This window comes from Haemaphysalis longicornis, unplaced genomic scaffold (genome assembly GCF_048455015.1).
Source record: "Haemaphysalis longicornis isolate Haplotype H1 unplaced genomic scaffold, Haemaphysalis longicornis Haplotype H1 scaffold_2, whole genome shotgun sequence".
Taxonomy (NCBI): Eukaryota; Metazoa; Arthropoda; class Arachnida; order Ixodida; family Ixodidae; genus Haemaphysalis; species Haemaphysalis longicornis.
In genome coordinates this window covers 225,334,869-225,355,746 of record NW_027526295.1, presented here as the reverse complement: position 1 = coordinate 225,355,746, position 20,878 = coordinate 225,334,869, and the positions used below count along the sequence as shown (strand labels likewise).

The following is a 20,878-nucleotide window of genomic DNA, read 5'->3' as shown; positions in this document are numbered from 1 at the left end:
TTATTTATACGCGTGCAGCAGCGACAGCGCCACGATCGGCGTTGTAAGTGGGCAATGCTGTGGGATCAATCCACGCTCCACGCATCTCCACGTGCGAGTGAGCAGTTTCATTCGGTAATGCGGTGCTAGCTACGCGCGGAATCGATCACGATGGCTGGTAGGGGTGGACGCGGCAGGGGTGGTCGCGGTCGTGGCACCGGACTGTCTTTCAATGTAGAGCAACTGGGCTTGACACGCCAAGAAGCAGCCGTCACACTCAGCCTCCAACCGCCTCCAACGTTCCCTGTGCGTCTGCGTACTTTTCACTCTCTTTCCACGTGGTTCCGCGCGCGGAACTCGATGCGTTCGTTAACAGGTCCAAAGTTGCTGCGCTTACTTGCTGCGTGTATGCTTTTGCAGCCCCTGGATTTTTCGCCGGCACCCTTAGTCCATTCGGAGGAGAACACATACCTGGCTGTTCTTCTCCGTGAGCAGCGCAGAAGCTTACGTGAGTCCGGCTTCAACGTCGAGCCCTGCACGCCGCCGCAAATTGTGGAGAGGTACTCGGACCGATACCAAGCGCCCAAGGCGCCAGAAATTGCTTATGGTAAGGCCGGTCTTCATACTTGCTCACCAGTCTGCAACCGGTTCAGATTTTTTGTTTACGAGAATGTATTTCAAGACAAATTTGGTCTCCAGTTTGCATCAACTCTTCTCTATCCCTTGTCTTGTGCAACAAAGAACGAGGTGCCGGAATGTGCACAGAGCAGCCGGGCATCGCCTCCTGTATTTTACAATGCCAAACGCATCGCGCGCTTCCCTATGGGAGTGAGTGGTACGCCTGCAGTGCCCACATGTCGTAAGGTGGGGCCCCGATCTGAACCGGGATCACCCAACCATAACTGAATTCGAGAGAGGCTAGTGCCTGGTTTTCAAGGCAACCAATGTTTGAGATTGCCAGGTAATGGCGCTCTCGCCAGCGTTAGAAAACTCAGCCACGGCAGAGCACGTTTCGCCAATGTTGCCGCTTTCCAACACGTGTCGCCCAAGATGAACCGGTCACATGACTAAAGCGCTGGGAAGGCTAGCAATTGGGGGAGAGTGGCCGGAGTAGAAGCAGAGGGCTTGGTCGGCCTGTCCGGGCTAGTGTGTTTGGCATTGTAAAAATACAGGAGGTGATGAGCCGGGTAAGTCAGTGAGGTAGTGCGCATGCGCTGGAGAAGCCGAGTACAGGTCAGCCTCGTTAGCACGATCAGCAGCCGCCGAAGATGCGCCGGCGGCTATTGCAACCTGCTGCTCTGCTAGCACCCGCTTCTTTGTTAACACTGTTCTTACTGCCATTTCTTACTGAAAAATGACCAATTACATTAAGATTAGAAGGCCACACTTCAAGGCGTAACCACATGAAGTGATGCGAAAAGTGTCACCGGCACAGTGACGCTGGGGGGTGGGCGACAGCGGCAAGTGAAAAAATAAACCCTGCCGCCAGGGCCCTGTGTTACTGCTGCTGGCAACATAGACAGTAGGGTGGCATTTTAGTAACTTTATAGCTTGTCGCTGTTTCTCACACTACCTGCTAACTGTACCAATTGCGTTAAGCTTTCCACTTCGCTTGCCGAAATCACTTTTGGTCACCCCTTAAAGGGACCCAGAAAAGCCTTTTGTAAAAGTTAAAAAAGGCCTGTATTGTTGCGTAGTACCAATATAGCGATGCAATGCCGTTGGAATTATTGATCTACATTCAGTATTAGCTGCGTGAGAAGCAATTAAGTGCACCTCTCCCCCTTGCCGATCGATTCCTCCTCCCTCTCTGCTTCTTTCAAAGCAGCTGGAAACACTGGGAATAGCCATGTGACATCGCGACGCTCGACTTCCGTTCTTTGCTAGCTACATTCCTGCGCCTAGGCATGCGTCAATCGCTGCGGACCCGCCTTTGCCTCGGGATCGCGCAGGAAGGAGAAAGAGCAGCCGGAAGCCAATGGCAGGGACGTTGCCGGCAGCCGACTTCACCGGCGATTGGGCGAATCAGGGGGCGGCTCGCCGTTGCGTCAGCTGCGATCGCCGTTGCGTCAGCCGCGGTCGGTGTTACGTCAGCCGCGGTCGGCTCGCTGCGGCGTCGCGCTGATCGGCTGAGAAAGGCGATCTTCAAAAATTGTTTACAAATTATCCGTACAACGTATGGGGCTCACACTTCGCTCAAAAATCCGCGGTTATGTGTTGTACCACCTGAATGCATTTGATTGCCACCTTCACAAAGCTTTTCTGGGTCTCTTTAAGGCTAACTGTATTCGCTAACTTTATCGCTAACTTTATCGGTGCTCGCACGGACGTCTTTCGTAAATCTTTTTTTCCCGATGTCATAGAAGCATGGAACAAATTGCCGCGACATATTGTTGAAAGTTCTGACGTTAAGAAATTTGAATGTGTTCTTGATGTTTACTTCGCCGAGCAATGAATATGCTATTTTGTTATTGTTCGAAGTTGCTGAAAGTGTCAATGTCTGTATTTGCTTTCCATATCTTATGCTTCCCTCTCTGTAATGACCCTCAAGGGAGGGTTGACAGTATAAATAAATAAATAATAAATAAATTTTCTCCGCACGGGGCATCTGTTAAAGCAGATGTTTGCGTGTACGGTGTGACACCACGGACTTCGAGCACCCACATCTAGCCGTGCGTGGCAGCGCCGTGTCTGGGGAAAAGGGGGTCCTGGTAATTGAGCCGACGCTGAGCGCGTGGACCTTGGTCCCTTGGCAAGGCAACACACCACTTTGGCCTCCGCTTCTCGTAGACGGCACCCTCGGTCTGACCTGTCCAGGGAAAATCAGCAGTCGCCTTTTCCTGTCCTCCCCTTCAGCTTTCAACAACTTTCCTGTCGTCTCGTTCCTTGTTCAGTTACCCTTTTTCCTGGCGGCTAGGGGTTAACCTTGTGTGGTGAATGACCCTGCATTCAGTCATATTTGGTTATAGTTGTGTATGGCTGGCGTGGACAGGACTTGTCCTGAGTTCCTCTCCCGCCCCCTTGTTGGGCTCCATGGTGGGTAGCTAGCACCATGGCCAAACAGATTTTTTCATTTCATGGTGTCTTTTTTTTTTTTTTTTCATTCCAAATGATTCTCCCGAAAAAAGGGGGGGGGGGCATCGATGCAACCGCAAAGTTTTTCATGAAAAATGCCAACAATTTCCCACACTTCCACGTGGTACACAGCAATGATGCAGAGAGAAAAGTGTGCGAGTTGTCTCACCATTGCTCGTTACAAAGGCTCTAACAGCCACAATAGGTGAAGGGTACAAGATTAAGAAGCTAGCTAATGGAGACCTCCTACTCGAGCTGCTCTACAGACATCAGTGTGACAAACTCCCAGGACTAACGTTTTTTGGCGAGATCCCTATAACTGTAAGTGGACACTGGTCACTCAGCAGGGTCTGCGGAGTCATCTCCGATGACGACCTAAAATACGTGTCTGAGGAGGAACTTCTAGAAGGTTTAAAAGAACAGAATGTCACAAATGTCTATAAGATCAAAATCAAATGAGAGAACAAAGAAATCCATACTAAGCACATCGTCCTAGCCTTTGCATGCAGCTTACTTCCAGAATCCGTGGAGGTAGGCTGCACAAAGATGAAATTGGGACGGTACGTTCCAAATCCCCGTCGATGCTGCCAATGCCAACGATATGGTCACGGCTCACTAAGCTGCCCGGGCGAAGACACCTGCGTGAAACGTGCCTCCCATGCACATCCTGCTGAAAACTGTGAAGCTGAAACATACCTTTGCGTGAACTGTGAGGGCAACCACGCAGCGTACTCTCGTGTTTGCCCAGCGTGGAAAAAAAAAAAGAAATCATCACACTGAAAGTGACTGAAATCCTAACACTTCGCGAAGCACGGAGGCGACTCTCACGAGCGCATACCCGTTTATACTCCGTTGTGGTGCAACAGGGTGCGCCATCACAGCAGTCTTCGGCACTTGACTTGAGGCCACACAGAGTGAGGCCGAAGCAAGGCTCCCCGCGCCCCCGGTGGAAGCAGCTAGCGCTGTGCCACCACATCTAAAGCGGGCTGCACGGACCCCCTGTCCGGCAGCCTCCAAGGCCTCACCCCACACGGCGAGGTCTACCACATCAACACCCGTGCATCCTGCACGAACCTTCAGCACCTCTGAAGAGATGATGGATACAAGTGGAGGAGTTTCTAGGACGTCTACTTCAGAGGGGCGGCGAAACTCCCTTGAAAATACTAAGAGAAACAAGCACCTAATAACTGGACCGAAAACAGTTTTCACTTCATACAAACAAAATGACATAGCATTCATAGTCCACTGGAATTGCAGAGGACTTTTAGCTAACTTCAATGATGTCAAAGACATAGTCGCCACTCACTCACCTCTAGCCTTACGCGTTCAGGGAACAAACTTGGGTCCTAAATACAAAACCGTACTAAAAGGATGTCAGGTCTTCCACTGCGACCGAGAGCAGGCGTGCAGGGTGGTGTTGCAATAATTGCCCAAAGTGGTATCGCAGTGCGAGAATGCAAACTGAAAACTAGGTTAGAAGCAGTCTCGTCTGGAGTGTATAGGGCATCACCCATAAACAGCCTCTACGTTGAAACAAATGAACCACCACTTACAGATAGCTCATACATACTAAAGATCCGTTCACTGCGGAAACATCTGTGTTACCCCCATAGTTACAAAATGCCCGTCCAGGACACCGTTTAATAACAAACCCCAAGCTGTCAGACTATTCATTGCTCCTTTGGTTTGAAGAGAGATGCCAAGAACTCAGTACGCTGGAGACATTACCTCAAATTGCCCATAGACAGGACCAACTACCACCTTGGTATACTTTTCCTACTATACGTGACTTCACACTAACACACCTTCAAAACCATCTGTTTGGTGCATGATAGCTTTAGTTGCTTATGTGCCATACAACACAACAGAACACAAAAAAAACCCATTTTCATATAGTCTGTCTAAAAAGACTTCAAGATACAAAATATGACAGCTGAAATACACGTATCTACGGTGCAAACTACCGTAAAAAAATCAGCGATTTTGAAACAAACTGAAAAGAGCATGGCCATTACGGCCAAGCTGAAGTGACGTTGCAGCCGGTGAATGAGTGGCCACAAGCGGCCGGTCTGCTGGACCAAACGTGCGCGCAGCACTTCACCCTTGCAGCGGCACTACGAGAAGCACGCCGAGCAGAGCTCAACTGGTTCTCCTGGCTGGCGGAAGGAAAAAACACCCGGCCGGTCGTAATGTCACTTCCACTTCATGGCTGTTTGCACGTCTTACCGGCAGGTTTAGCATCGCCTGCGATGGAGCTATTTTAAATGTTTCTAACTGATTAACAACACATTTCACGGGGCTACCGGTCATGTCCCTGTTGGTTTGGTGGTACCTACTGTACGTGCGCAGTAAATTAGGCCGAGGTGAAATTTGAGTGCAGTTGACCTTGAAACCATACAAGACAAGTGATGTGTTTTATTGCATTTGGGGCAGTTACAACGATATTGTACTGTCCATGCCCCAGTCATGTGCGTCTCATGTTTATGTCTCACAATTTCGTAATCCCCATGGATGCTGTGTCTCGTTCTCTTACTCTGCGCAGACATGTCTTACTTCCCGTCCGAACTGAAGATCTCAAAGAAGAAGAAAAAAGCACGCAAGAGCCCACTCAAGTCTTCCAAAGGGTGCGATGCCATTGCCACAGGAATCGACATACAGAAAAAGTTGCAGGTGGGCAGTGCTGCATGAGTAACGCAAGCTCGGGTTTACATTTGGCCAGATTGGAACAATCTTGTTAACCTCGTTTAAGCTTTCACTGCATCGGTACGAAAAATGGGCAACCTATTAAGTCGACCCTTGTGGGCTCAAAGGATTTAATTGAATTATCTTGGAGGCCAAAGTAATGAGCAGCAAATGGAGCACCCTCTTTCTGGCTTAAAATATTTTGCTTTGTTTCTTTTTTCTTTTTTTCTTCTTGTTTTTGAAGTGCAAGTGGCTCCTCGCTTTGCAGTAATCGACTCGCATCTGTGGGTCACTGTCTGAATCATGCATCTATAACACGGCCGCGCTATTGCTTAGCAGCCTCATAAGTGTGCAAGTAATCTGGCCACAAGGTAGCAAATAACACTTACTGTGATGATTTTTCTTTCATAGTGTATGCCCAGTTAGCAGTATGCCTGCACTCGTGAGCAAACAGCTTCCAGACCCTCGTACGTCATCAGCGTTGGATCCTGCTTCCGCTGATTTTATAAGAGGAGCAGCACGCATATCGCTGCGCAGAAAGCGTTAACAGTGCGTGCATAAAATTCCATCTCTAGAGACAGCTCGTAGCCCCCTTAACCCTTTCAATCCTGATTTTTTTATTCTAAGAAAAACAGTGTTTTCTGCGTGTTGTCCTAAATTTTAGGGTCCCGTAAGCCCACAAACAAAAAATAGAGCTGGAAGTAAAAGTATTAACAGATTTACTAATGAGGCAATTAATTAGATCTGGCAATTAAAAATTTTATGTTGAGCAGAGACATCAAATTTTTCACATTTTTCTAAACGTTATGACTATGTGAACCTACGAACAAAAAATGAGCTTCATAGTGCACGTATTTATAGATTTACAAGCTTGGGAATAAAACTGAGAGCGCCATTTTTTTTCAGCCTCAATCTCGTAATTTTGACTTCACCGGAGATTTTTTTTCTTTGTAGTGTGTAGCTCCCCTAAAATGACATCTATCACAAAAGGCATCATTGAAGAACAATTCCCCCCCAAACTATTAGTTTTGGTTTCGTTCTCTATGCGCTAGAGGAACTTTTATGTGATGGCGTCAATTGACACTACCAGGGCCGAAAGAGATGTGCGTTGGCACCCCTAGTGGCAGCTTTTGTCCCTTTATTAACCTTTGGTTGGAGTTATTCCGTATGTCTTTTTTCCTGAATTACAGTAAATGAACACAGTTTGAGTTAATGTGAGGTATTAGTCATTTCACCACAGAGAAAGCTTTTGATTGAAGTGAAGTTGTGTGCCGTGTTCGCGGTCCCGTTTGAAATGATATGTTCAATAGTGTAAACGGTGGCTCTCATTTGTGACCAAGCAAGGTTTTTCGTCTCCCCCACCTTCCAGGCCCTGGAGGAGACGGAGGGCAAGGCCGAAAGTGGTGAGGAAGAGGAGGAGGCCACCGAGAAGAAGCCCAAGGATGCTGATGATGAGGATGGAGAGGAGGCTGTGGAGGACATCGACGAGGAAGAGCTGGAAGAGGTGGGGTCGCCCACTGTGCTGGCACTGCATGTGTGCGCGCACTGGCTGCTGCGTTCTGGGCCGCCTTATGACGACGAAGTTAATTTTACGTACGAACTCTCATTTTGTGGTGGTCGGCGATTGGGTTTTAATGTATTTCTGAACTCAGTCCCGGCAATGACATTGACCATCCAAGTGAAGCAAGCTTTTTTTATGCAGAATAGGAAACAAAAGAGTAAGAGTAAGTGGGACACTTGGTAAAATTGCATAAAAAGTATGTAATGGAAGGACAGTCTGCAGACTACGAAAAGCCAGGTGTGTAATGCGGCAAGCAAGGCAAAGCAGGTGTCGTTCATATTCAGAATTTTGAGTAGTGTGCAGCGACATTGTTTTCGAACCAGGGCCAAAAAAAGGAAGACCCTTTTCAGTGGGAAATAAATTTTTCATCTACTCCAGACGACTTCCCTCCTCTCGACTTTAAGAACCCGTGAATTTTGTGAAGCCTTTGGCCCTTGCAATCAAGTTTGTGAGGTACAATATCAACTGTAGCATTTATTTGGAGCAGGGCGAGCTGCTCGTGATATGTTATTACTACCCTACATCTGTAACATTGTGCGTGGTGATTTGCGATCGGAAAGAGGGCCTGTGACAAACCGTGTATTGGTAGCATGCGTAGGGCAGTGCAAGGTGTGAGCTAAGGTGCTTGGCCAACTTTGCCACATTGCTCGAGGGCACTCACCAGAGACTTTCGTGCACTTTTGTAGTGATGACACGAATGAAAACTGATTAGCCAGTACCAGTAAAAGCAGTTGCAAATTGAAGGCTATAGGCTTGGAAAACACACAGCTCTGGTTAAAGTTGAAAATGACACTTCTGGTTTGTGACACAGACTACGATGCTTACGATATGGCTATCTGCGAAAAATTCAGAAAAAACCGACACCAGTATTTTTAATGCCCCAAGACTCCGGGCCGTGTTGTCAAATACAGCGGGGCATAAAATGCCTGCAGAGGAACCAAATTGCGTCTTCTTCGTGGTTTCCAGCGGTTATGGAAAGGGTGGTGTGATGGGAAGTGACATGCTGGTCCCATCACACACACGCGCGCTCACGGAAAGCCTGGCACGGGGCATTGTAAGCAGGGCACTAGGGGACCAAAGCACACCTGATGTGCCTGGAAGACCGCATTTTAGAAGAACTTGTTGGGCTAGTTGGTGCATCTTGGTGTTCGTAGTGATGATGTTGGCAATGATTTTAGGCGCTTCGGTTACAGAGAGTGAAAGACACATACCAGCGTCTGATGTAGAAGAAACATAGTTTTTTAGAGTTGAGAGTTTGCGCTCGTCCCGTCCTTCCTGTATGTGTTGTCATTTTCGCGCAAAGCCCGTGTTTATTCACCAAGAAGCCCCCCAGCTTGCTCTACATGCGTGGACACGGCATGGTAAGACGAAATGTAGCCCTGCGAGGAAACTTAGCGCCCAACTTTAGCCAACTTTATAACAAAGCAGAAAAAAGTGTGGAGATGGAGATGATCTACAAGTACCAATCTTCCTACATACTTGTTTTGTTTCTTTCTTTCTTGGTTTTGAAGTGTGAGTGACTCACTTTGCAGTAAGCGACTCACATCTGTGATTGGCTAAAAGAGGAATGCTTTTGTGACCCGCTGATATCGCGTGACCTTGAGTGCTCGCTGCCCCCAGCTGCCATTGGGTGCCTATAAAAGGCACGTGGCTATGTAGCATCTGTGTAAATTTGCTTTAGCAGCATTAGTAGGCTCGATATACGCTTACTTAGTCGCAAGCAGTCGCTCTGCCTAATTTCATCGTAGCTGTGCTGTCACTTTTTTTATTTTTTCAATTTTATTTTGGGGAGTTTTGTTTCTGCAGGCGCTGCTTATTGTAACCAATTGTGTTTGTGTGTCCTTCTTTTCCCTAGGAAACGGACTATGTGTCTGGCTACTTTGACAATGGCGAGGGCTATCTGGAAGACGAAGAGGACAACTTAGATGATGGTGCAGTCTACTGAAGAGTACTGCTGCTCCACTATTTATTGATGCGTGTAAATATGTATATTATATAAGTATATAGCGAAGTTTTCATCTTTGGCCTCAAGTACCAATGCAGGCATCATTAAAGTTATGTTTTCACATTGTTTCTTTGTCAATGCTTGGAGTGCAGTAGGTCATTTTACAAAAGTCTATCACATTGTGAAAGAGCTTTGCCGAAATCCTCAGTTGTAGCAGCCGGGCATATAGGTAGGTTGGCGATCTATTGAATTTCGTTTCGGGAAGTATAGGGTGCAAATACTCCTCGTGAGGTAGGGAAGTGGATGGAACTATGTCTGTCAATGTCTTCGCCAGAACTTTTAAGTGTAAATTTCCATGTTTGCACACAAAAGCAGTCCCTTCTCACTGGCAACAGGGCATGGGGACTCTTCTGTGAAGCTGACAAAAGGGAGGCAGTGTATCTAGCTGCAAAATAGATGGTATATTGTACATGTCTTTTCATTTGCTCGTTGCATTACAATTTTACGGCCAGGCAGAGACCATCAAACACGTGCTCATGAGTTGTTGGGAGGGGGTCTTCCTATGGGACGTGTTACAGCGTACCTTAAAGATTTTCCTGTGGATAGTCATGGAATTAGGTTTTAGCCATAGAAAGTGAAGGGGGTGTTCCTTACGACCTCATAATGTTACTGGCCCTACACGGTGTATGGAGGGCTCGCATGGCCCATTGGTACAATGATGTAGATGCAAGGCCAGGGAGGGAATATTTTTGTCAATGTCCATTACATAGTGCAGGTATTAAGAGCCGAGCCTAGTCCACTTGTGTGGGTGACTGTTGGAGAGTGTGGCGAGGGTACCGCTTTTTACTGCGAAGCAGTATACCTGTCCTCTACCAGCCAAGGAAATTTTTGTGTTTGCATCAGCAGAAAATGCCAGGCTATATATAACAAAAGAAATTACTGGCACCACCAGGAATCGAACCTGGACCCGAATGGAGAAACGGAGCGACAGCCCGTTGTCTTACCGACTAAGCTACGCCCACACAAGGAGACGGGGAGACAGATGGTACATCAACGAGAACAGCAGCAGGTCTACCACCAGCGCTCATTCAAAGCCTACACGTGAAGTGCAAACCGCCTAATGTATGGTAACGGAGTTCACAGAGTTTAGATTAGCAGCGAAGCGAACGGAACAGCGTCTGAGGAGGGGGAAGGCGTTTCTTGGCAGCGCCGCATGAAACAAGAGTGAGGGGGAGGCAGTGCGAGATGCCGCCCTCCTGCTCACCTTTCGCCAGGCGCTCCTTGCTGTTTTCTTTCTGCTGTCACTGCTGCGTTCGGTCACTCAGTCATGCGGACATTGCCCTCACGAAATCCAGGCAACGGCTGCCAGAGTCTCTGGTTTCACTCTTTGTAGAGCCACATGTGTGAATTCAAGTGACGTCGCATGGGTAATCGTTGTGGGTGTCATTTACAGCTTTGCAGTCCAATCACCTTCACAGCATGGATTGGAGCCAAATTTGTTTAGACCTGACACACTAGCAAGATATGTGCCAGTGTCTTTTCACAGTGTAAGTTTGTTGATGTTTTTTACGTATGTGTTGACCCATATACCTATATATATATATAAAAGAAAAATTTACGGCTGAGTGGTTTGGAGCACTATACATTTTGCAATTTGCAAGTTTGAATCGCTTTTTTTTTTAGTCGATTTATTTGTTTTTTGGCAATGTTTTCTGTATAATTGAATTCACCATTTGTGTGCTGTAACGTTCATTGCTCCACGATAGAGTTTGCAGAACGCGTGCAGACTGACACTGACGCACTGAAGGGTTCTCTGCGTGGTGCCCGATGCCTGCAAGCACCGACTGCTTGCGGGCACAGCCGACCCTTGGCCTGGTGCGAACATGCTTCTTACGAATCGAGTAACGAGCCAGGCAAGCTCCAAAGGTGGGGGAAAGGCGCATCACATTTGAGCGTCTCCGGCGACACGGAGGGCGTTCATCCACTGCATATGCCTCGGATAGTGACTGTTACGATTCGAAGCCATGCTGGTAGGCTTATCTGACGCATTTTACAGCTGACAAGATGGCAATAGCACAGTATGCTGACTACTGAGATATCAAGAATGCCCAGCCAATGATAACGTTGGATGCCAAGCATGTTGCTTCACAGAACCGACACCGAAACTGCTTTGAATTCTAATCTTGGACATTGTCCAATCACAGTACATCTTGTATGGATGTCACTGCTTTAATTGGTGCAGCTACTGCAGACCACATATGGTAGTTTTTCTTCTTTAGGACTTTATAAAATAAATACCGCCTTATTGACCGGATAAACGTTGAAAAGTGCATTTATTTGAGCCAGTCTACGCAGTGCTAGCAAAAACAGGAGCTTGACAAATTCACTTCAGCGTCCCTGTAAGCTGGCTTCACCTGTACACGCAAATGCATTGCTAGGAAGAAGTTCTTCCAGGTCCAGTAGAAGCCATCTTGTATCGAAATATGGAGGCCCTAGGACCTTTATTTTTAAGAATTTTTTCCGTTAGGTGAAAATAGTTCATCTACACCATGGAGCAAGAATATGTATAGAAGGCAAAACAGCCCATTGCGGCGAGCATGGGTAAGCAACCAGATGAAGTTACAATGAAAATCAACGTGGACTACAAAGCATCGTAGCTGCGACAGCAAAGGAGAGGTAACTTGAACTTGATGGATAAAGTGATGGAGGCCGCAATTAATTCTGGGGCTGCGCACTGAAATGTCAATCACGGTGGCTGCGCAGTTTCTTCTCCCACGACAATTGCTATTAACCTAGGCTAAGCGCTTGTGCCATTATCTGGCCGCCCTAGGAAGTGTCGTTTCTCCTCCTGCCTTGTTCTTGCTTCGTGGTCTACGCTCGGTCTGTCACGACGATCTGCTGGATCGGTGCATAAGCATTCTTCAGTTGCTTGACTCTGGACGTACACTTGATGCAAAGTGAGGCACATATACCTATGGCACTGCTCTTCATCCATGACCTGGTCTCTTATAGAGGGCATCACGCAGATGTACCGCTGCACACAAGTCTGCAGTCCACCATCCCACAAACTGAATGAACCTTGCCATCACATGAATATGTGCTGTGGCATGCTGCGATGTGTACTATTAAGGCACTTTGTGTGACCCTATCATGTATCACTCATGTCACACACAGTGTGTTGCACATTAAAGATTTTATAGTGAAGTAGCTTTATAACGCTTACACATTAATAAGAGGCGACAGATGCCTCCTATCAGGTCACGCATTATGGAAAGATTTCTGGGCGGAGTCAGCCAAGGATGCTCACACATTAATGGTGCAGAAGATAAGCGTATTGCTACTGAAAGTGCTGCGCAGCACGTGCTCGTCAGTTATCCGAGGTGAAAAAAGTTTTCCATTTCCAGCTGGGATATATCCCAGCTAGAAATTTGCCTTCCAGCTGGAATGTTTCCCAGCTGGAAGAGACTTCCGGTTCCATAATCCAGCTGCAAACTCCGGCTGGAAATTTCGCATTCCCAGCTGGAAATCTTGGACTTCCAGGCTGCATTTCCAGCTGGAAATAAACGATTTTCAGCTGCATTTCCTGCTAGTATTTTTCAGGGAGCTCGGGTTACGTACCCAGATGGGACGCACAGTACAGTGCAAAAAAAGAACATTGTACTAAGGCAAAGTTCTTCCGAGTGAAGATAATTAACATGCAAGTACATCCGCATTTAAAAAATTAGGCAGAACAAACATTCTTACCTAAATTACTGCAAAAGAATTTCTACACAACAACGGTCATCCAAGCAGCAAGAAAACCAACACGAGTGGAAAGTACAGGAAAAGATTTTATTATGCATTAGACAACTTAAAACAGGCAAATGTGCTGTTGGGCTAGTTGGTGCATGGCAACTTACAAAAGAGAGAGCTGTAGGTGGACACAAACAAAAGCACAGTTGCTTGTCTACCTTTCTGTGTGTGTATGTGTGCACAGTTTCAGTGCTTCATTTTGTATACAGGCCCTGGTCTGTTCTTACAAACAGTAAAAAGACAAGTAATGAACAAGTCCTACCTTCGCGGTAACGGGAACAGTAAACGTCAAAACGGATCTCCAACCTCTTCCTTTTCCCACCGGGCACAAAATAAAGTTGTTCTCTCTCTCTCTCTCGATGCGAGATAAACGCACAATGAAACCGTTGCGATGACTGCACTTCAATCGTCTTAGAACAAAGACCGTGCGGAGTTCGAGATTTCGGTGCACGTTAAGACCCCAGGTGGTCGAAATTATTCCGGAGCCCTCGACTACGGTACACCTCATTGCCTGCGTTGCATCAGTGCATTAAACCCTACAATCCATCAATCAGTTCTTGATTAATTTGCACTCGTGCTACAAACAACCAGCCTCCTGGTTAGCTCAGTTGATAGCGCGACTGCCATAGATAGGCAGTAATCCCAGGTTCGAATCCTGGACCAGGATGAATTTCTCTTCAGCTGCGAGGTTTTTGAGAAAACTGTATAGCTTTGTTTTGTAGCCATACAGCTGCATTTCAGGTGGATGTCAAATTTTTCTCTGCAGGAACCTACACCACCTTGGGAATTTCCCCTAAGTTTTGTCGATTAAATGCATTTTTATACACAGTGCAATACTAAGACTGTTCAAGAATGCAATGAAATGTGATTTTGAAATGTTTGGTCATTTGAACATTTGAGCTTGGACATTTGAAAGCTCGGAGAGTGGCACGGAATTTGTCATCGTGGACTTGGACGTGCTAAAATCGTGATAATCATTGCATTCGTATTGAATTGCTCTAGCAGGTGATGCTATTTGTACAACCCTAGTGTTGCTACGGCCCTGCAGTTTTTAGTTTTGGGGGATCCCTGTACCCCTTACGGGGTGTTCTTTTATTTTGCAGTTGAGCTATGATGATAAGACTGGTATCATTGCATTCATATTGAATTGCTCTAGCAGGTGATGCTATTTGTACAACCATAGTATTGATCACAAAATTGCAATATCCAGCTACGGCCCTGCAGTTTTTTTTTGTTTTGAGATATCCCTCTCTCTCTTGTGGGGTCTTTTTTTATCTTGCAATTGAGTTATGGTGATAAGACTGGTATCATTGCATTTGTATTGAATTGCTCTAGCAGGTGATGCTATTTGTACAACCCTAGTGTTGATCACAAAATTGCAATGTCCAGCTACGGCCATGCAGTTTTTTGTTTTGAGAGATCCCTCTCCCCCTTATGGGGTCGTCTTTTTTATCTTGCAGTTGAGCTATGATGATAAGACTGGTATCATTGCATTCGTATTGAATTGCTCTAGCAGGTGATGCTATTTGTACAACCCTAGCGTTGATTAAAAAATTGCAATTCACCTACGTCTTTGCTTTAGTTTTGAAAAGCATAATGGAATAATGTCACTTTTTCATTGGCTGCTGTGCTTTAGCATTACAGGTAGCAGAAGAGACTGCAGTATGTGATGTGTGGGCTTGTATGTAGTTTTCAGAGGCACTGGAATAAACTGGGAAATAGAAAATCTGGTTTCTGAAGTTTATTAGTAGAAAATCTACTTTTTCTCAACTGTTTTCAGAGATTATGCTTCGCTTTACGCTGAATGTTTTACGTTTATTTTTGTGGTACAGGCACATACTTAGTGTGCTTTTCTTCATGAAGAACTGAGCTACACAGTAATGCCATTTTTGTTATTGTAGCTGTGCTGTGCTGTAACAAAAGTTACCATGATCGGAAACTTCAAATGCATTTTTCTCAGCTTCTTTTTTTTGCGAGACGGTGCTCCGCCTTACGGGGGTTTTGTTATGTTGCTCTTGAGCTAGTATGACAAGACTGGTATCATTGTATTCGTATTGAATTGATCTAGCAGGCTATGCTATTTTTATCACTCCGTCGCTGTTCACCTATACGCAAAATTGAGTAATGATGAAATAATTTTATAGAAATTGTTGGTATAAAATGTTCACTTTTTTCATACTTTGCGAAAGCTTTTGAAATTAATAAAAATAGCATAACCTGGCAGAGTGGACCTTTGGCATTATGTCCATATAATTCATCTTTGAGCTTGATGAAGCAAAATTGCTCTAAACCCCCGTAAGAAGTGCCTCAATAAATTCATTTCAAATCACTGTATTTCTTCGACAAATTCTGCTATGTTAAAACCATTTACATATTTGAAATCAGCATAAAAAACTTCTCAAGGCTGCGAATTTTCATCAAGCTGGCACTAAAAATAAAAAAAAAATTGTACAAAGACCCACCTCCCCACCTACAGCTTTTTTTCAAGGTTCAGCGAATTCTCCACAAAGCAAGGAAAGAACAGCAGTTTCCTCATGTCTGCAGTCTTTCTAGTGCACAAATCTTCATGGCAGCCAAGCAGTGCTTCCCAGCAGGCCCTGCACGGCTGCGCCAAGGAGCGCCCAAGTGACACCCTTGCGATAACTGCCTGTCACATACGAGTTCTAAAATGTGCCACATCTTACAATGGAGAAGAAAAAAATACAGGTAAATTTCTCCCTTAGTAAACTAAAAATGTGTCAAAATCTGCAGTTATTTTCCTTTTTCATAGAAATGTGCAAGTACATGGGATGTGGCGATCCAAGATTGCCTTCACCGTACCACAATTGTACAATTATTCCACGGCATAATGTGAAAGTTCTCTTTTATCCTCCTTTTTGCCCCTACTGCTGCCCGTGGTGCTACTCAGCGTCGTAATAATGCTGCTTGAATGCGAGAAGCACCTACTGATACTATTTGCTCCTCTTGCCCCATGTTCACCTTGGCATTCAAAATGTAGCGGTGATAGCATGCCGACATCACCACTACTTCCAAGCCCAGTGGAGATAAAAAATAAAGGAAGATCAATCAACTGGAATCACAAATCGCCCAAAGAAAAGGTGAAGTTCCATTATAGTACTGAAAATTTTCTGTGATCACAGTTCGTGCTAATGGACGATTCTTGCATTTTTCGAATAAACGGACGTTACAACACATGCAACAATCCCAAGCAATGAGGCATCTTGTTTTGCAAAAAAAACAGGGGGGGGGGGGGGGGGGGGGAGGGAAGGAGGCAAGGTTGGCTGTATACATTTACGGATTATGGAATTTATAACTTTATTATAACTTCTGGGAGGCTACCCGGATCTAATAAAGTTACATTGCAAATGAGGCAAAGAAGGTCAGACAAGATACGTGTGGCCCCATTTTACAATGTCAAAATGCAATGCAAAAATAGCAAAAAAAAATTTTATTTCTGTTGTCAGGCTTAAGCTTGCAATTCCCTCCAGGAATTTAGTCAGATGAGGTGGACACTGCATTCTGTTGTTCAAGTTTGCTCGTCAGCATGGAGTCCCAGAGCAGAAACTGCTTCGATATCGTGTTAACCTAAAAAAGATGGTTCAAAAGGAAAAAAATGAAAATTTTTTCATTGCTTTTTATACAAAATGCACGTCAAAGAAATGCAAGTTGATGCGTACCAGGTCATTGTATGTTGCTAGCAGATGTTGCAGTCTCTTGGTCTGTTCGTCAGCTTGTTCCTGAACAAAATAAAATGTTCATCATTTTGAGCAAACAGTGGAAAATAAAAGAAGAGCTATGCAGGAATTTTTATACAATGTGCCAACTGTAACCACTGCACTACGGGTACAAAATTTTGCAACACCCGGTTAAAAATGTGGTGCTAATTATTTCTTGATCAGCTGTTCACTCACAATGTAAACAAAATGTGATTAACTAGCGGTTACTCATGCAAGATAGGAAGCCGAGATCATATAAAAGGAGACGGCACCCGAAAGCAAATCTTGCTTCATTCAATTCGCCCTCGCAACTCGACTCGTTCTTGCAGCACATAAATCAGTCATTCATTCTAGCAGCGCAGCTCTCAGTACATGAGCTTTGTCACTCAATGTTGTCGGCCTCACGGATGAATCTAAACCAACTTCCCCCGAATCTTGCCCTACACTTAGTGAAAAAAATTTGTTATTTGCGCAGACTACACTGGCCATGAACTGCCGTAAAACAAAAATGATTGCGCAAAAAGCCTAAATTCTCTTTAAATGTTGAAATAAATGATAACTTTAAAAGGTTCCGTAAAGTAATAAGTGGTACAGTTCCCGTTGCAGCGGTCATACTCGTTGTCAAGGATCGGAAATAATGCAAGATCACTCAAAAGCATACATTAACATTGGCAGCACATGCTTAAAGTGAGATAGTTCACTTTTAGCATCAGGCAATGTTTTTGTGAATGACAGACATATGCTCCTATCAAACCATTCCAAATAACTGGGTGTCTGTCCAGAGTGAGTTGCAGTGGGGCCTCTGCTGACAAACCAAGGTGTAATCACAAGTCTAAACACGCAAGTGTACTTGCTCGCATCAGCTGGTAATCATGCCACTTCAAAACATCTCTTTGTTCTACCTTCTTTTCTACACTGTGCAAGAGGTCATGCAGCATTACCGCCTCTCCCGCCGGAAGCTTCCCCCCGCCCACTCACCCCTATTCTCAAGAGGAAGAACGCCTCTGGCGTCAACTACAGATGAAATCCCCAACCAGCAGAGCAGTCCTGCATCACGTCCACCCCTCCCTCTACCCATCCCCACTCTGCCCTCGTTATGGTGAATGGGCCATGGTCCAACACCAAATGTGGGCTTGTGCAGAGGACCCATTCCCTACAATTAATTCCCCTGACCAATGGATGGAGGCACTGGGCCGCACAGACCCCCAGCTCCAAAAGGACTCAAGTGGCTAAAGCCGTCGCAACTCTTAGGGTTGTGCCCATTGTTCCCTAATCCACTATGTAAATAAGTTATTTCTATCTCTCTCTCCCTCTCTCTCTGAACTACACATTTAGTGCAGTTTCTTCTAGCCCTAGACTCGCCATAAAAGGAATATTCACATAGATTTTATATTATTCGCATAATATAACTGTTCTGTATTCGCTTTCAAGTAAAAAAAAATTCTGATATGTGCGTCCAAGCTAATTGTCCCAACAAGAGCACGTTAAAATGCATCTCTGGAATGTTGCACTTGCTGATACAACAGCACATGTGCTGAAAAATTCTCCCCCGGTACTCGCTCCCAGCTTCAAAGTTGAGGTACTCACCTGTTGTTCCAACTGAATAGCAGCAAGTGCCGAAACCTTGCCAATGTGTGCTGGCGTATCTAAGCAAAGAGCAAAAGTGTTAGCCTCGAATCACTGCAGAGTTGTTTTGGGACAACCAGTTGGCTCGAATGGCATCAATATTGGCAGTATAACAATGCTACGCTGAAAGTCCATCACCAGAGACAAAGTAAACGCGGAGACCTGTGTGGCATGCCCTATGCTCACCTTTGATGTAAGTGCTGTCAAGCACTGGCTTGAGGTCCTCCATTTTTTGGTACGCGGCTATCACCTTCCGTATTCTGTCTTCCTCTGAAACGAGGAGTGCAAAAAGTTCTTGAAACTGAACAGAGCATATGCACTGGTGTGTAGCTGCAAGGTGGCACTGCTCCACAGCAACGCAGCAGCTGCTGTAAACAGCAGATGACACAAGTTACCTTTGTGGGTCTGTCAGCCTACTTCCAACATGCTATATAAGCTAATGACATTGTCGCTGCTGCTCGAAAACTGCTGCACCAAGCCTGAAGTGTTCGGCTTGTGGTTGCATACTTGCATTTGAGGACAAGTCGCATAAGCATGACCTTAAATAAGACGTAGCTTGGTTTGCTCGCCCTTTCAAGAGCCGCAGGTGTTTTCTATCACCGCTGCCAACAAGATGCCTCATTTGGAACTTCGCTTTGTTTCAGTCTCTAGCAAGTAGTGCCTGCCCACGAATGACCATAAGTGGCTTTGAAGGAAGGCTTTGCAAATACATGATGAAGCCGTATGTACAGGTGCCGTCAGAAGTAATTGGAGCGCAGGAGCTGTGGCCAAACTGCGTAGGAGCGCCGTGTAGCTGCAACAGATGCAAAAGAAAGGACGAGAACACGCATGCGTGCCTGCCGACGGCGATAGCCCACCTATACATCTCAAAACACTTTTTTTAGCCTGTATTCGAGAATTTTTCGTAGCATACTGGTCTTGGCGATGGTGCTGATAGCATACACACCTAAAAATATTTGAAGAAAAAAAAAACTGCCACTGCAGATCCCTGTGACAGCGCCGCTTCTCCGGCAGCTCGCAGGCGCTGGAAGTGTGTCAAAGACGCGTCAGATGTGTCTCTGCTATCGGCGCCACCGCCAAGACCAGTATTCTGCGAAGAATGTTCGAAGCCAGGTTAAAAGAAGTGGTTTGATATGTACAGGTGGGCTACCGCCGTTGACAGGTGCGCATGCGTGTTCTCGTCCTTTATTTGCCGCCAGCGCAGCTACACGGCGCTCTGATGCGGTTCGGCCACAGCTCCCGTGCTCCAATTACTTCTGACGGCACCTGTACAACACAGTACTCCAAGTTCAGTTTTGATTTTCTAGAAGAGTTTGAAGTTCGTTTGTGCAAGTGCAAACACTCATACTGTATTTTTCGACGACGGCTATCATCCCATTGGAGATCGACACTGCTGTCAACGCTGAAAACAACAGTGCTTGATGCGTGCAGTGTATTCTTTCGGACCTTTAAATTTGGTTGGCATGACCTCCCACAGTGTAATATCCATTAACTCTGGCAGGATGACATAGCGTTTAAGACATGCAATGTGAGCCTCTTTTTCCTCCGGTGAAAGCAAATACTCCAACCAAAGGCTTAATAGAAGCATTTTTAACGCTTCGAAGTCTATTCGGCCTCTTCATCAGAAACAACAAGTTTAGCCAACAGCACCCAGTTATTATACAGAAACGATTCAGACGGGCTTGTGTCGAGGATTTTAACATTCAAGTACATTTTCACATTCAGGTACATGAGCGACCATTCGCTCCAGTTGCCTCGTATGGAGCGTCTTGAGCTTCGTAGGCAGGAATTGTTTGCTTTTGTCGCTCGTACCGCAAGTGTGAACGGGCCCTTAAGACCTGCTTTAAAGGTGTTTCCCTTTGACAAGCACCAACTCGTTCAAATTCACACCACCTTACGGTTCGTTTTTACATGCAGGTTTCACCAACTTCTTCAATTTTTTGTGTGTGACTGAGTTTGGAGCTAAAACTCTCAGGCAGAGCAGTGAAACACTGAAACTTCGCCCACTTACCTGCCAGAATGAGCTGCAGCTTCGCACCCTCTGTCAATTCTGCTTTTTCTTGGTATTCAGCGTCCAAGTACCTTTCGAGCTCTTCAGCTGTAAAAATGAAAGCCACACGCTGAACATGCAGCAATACTCAAGTACCCGACAGACCACGTACTTCTTTTGAGAACTGACAGCTTTTCGCGAGCCGCGACGGCAGCCTGGATTTTTGTGTTGACGTTGAGCAGCACTTCCTGCAACAACGACAAAAAATGACAATGACGAAACATGGATGCAAAAACAATGACCTTACCGTTAAGCTAGATTTGTTTGGTGGTTCTTTCGACGGATCGCAGTCTGTCACTCGTAATTCTAACGCTTCTATGCGCTCCTCGAGCATTTTCACTACTTCGGGAGTAGCCATGTTTACGAAAGTAACCGTCTGCTTAAAGCTGTAGACAAATGAGGTAATAGTCATATTGAAAGGTTGAATCAGTGCTACACTAGCGCCTCTTACT

General features: G+C 45.7%; 2 protein-coding genes across 2 annotated transcripts; one reads left to right on the top strand and one right to left on the bottom strand.

Annotated features, from left to right (window-relative positions):
• Positions 1–12: 12 nt before the first annotated feature.
• Polr3g (RNA polymerase III subunit G) lies at positions 13–9,368 on the top strand. The gene is made up of 5 exons (XM_077699517.1): positions 13–285; positions 400–586; positions 5,597–5,724; positions 7,106–7,240; positions 9,153–9,368. Exons 1-5 carry the CDS (start codon positions 151–153, stop codon positions 9,240–9,242), a joined length of 675 nt encoding a protein of 224 aa, XP_077555643.1. The 5' UTR covers positions 13–150; the 3' UTR covers positions 9,243–9,368.
• A 7,099-nt stretch (positions 9,369–16,467) lies between these two features.
• On the bottom strand, positions 16,468–20,831 carry LOC144170024 (dynactin subunit 3-like). The gene is made up of 7 exons (XM_077699512.1): positions 20,674–20,831; positions 20,539–20,614; positions 20,388–20,474; positions 18,563–18,646; positions 18,338–18,396; positions 16,712–16,771; positions 16,468–16,619 (listed from the first exon to the last, which is right to left on the bottom strand). The coding sequence occupies exons 1-7, from the start codon at positions 20,782–20,784 to the stop codon at positions 16,527–16,529; spliced, it is 570 nt and encodes a 189-aa protein (XP_077555638.1). The 5' UTR covers positions 20,785–20,831; the 3' UTR covers positions 16,468–16,526.
• Between the last annotated feature and the right edge of the window lie 47 nt (positions 20,832–20,878).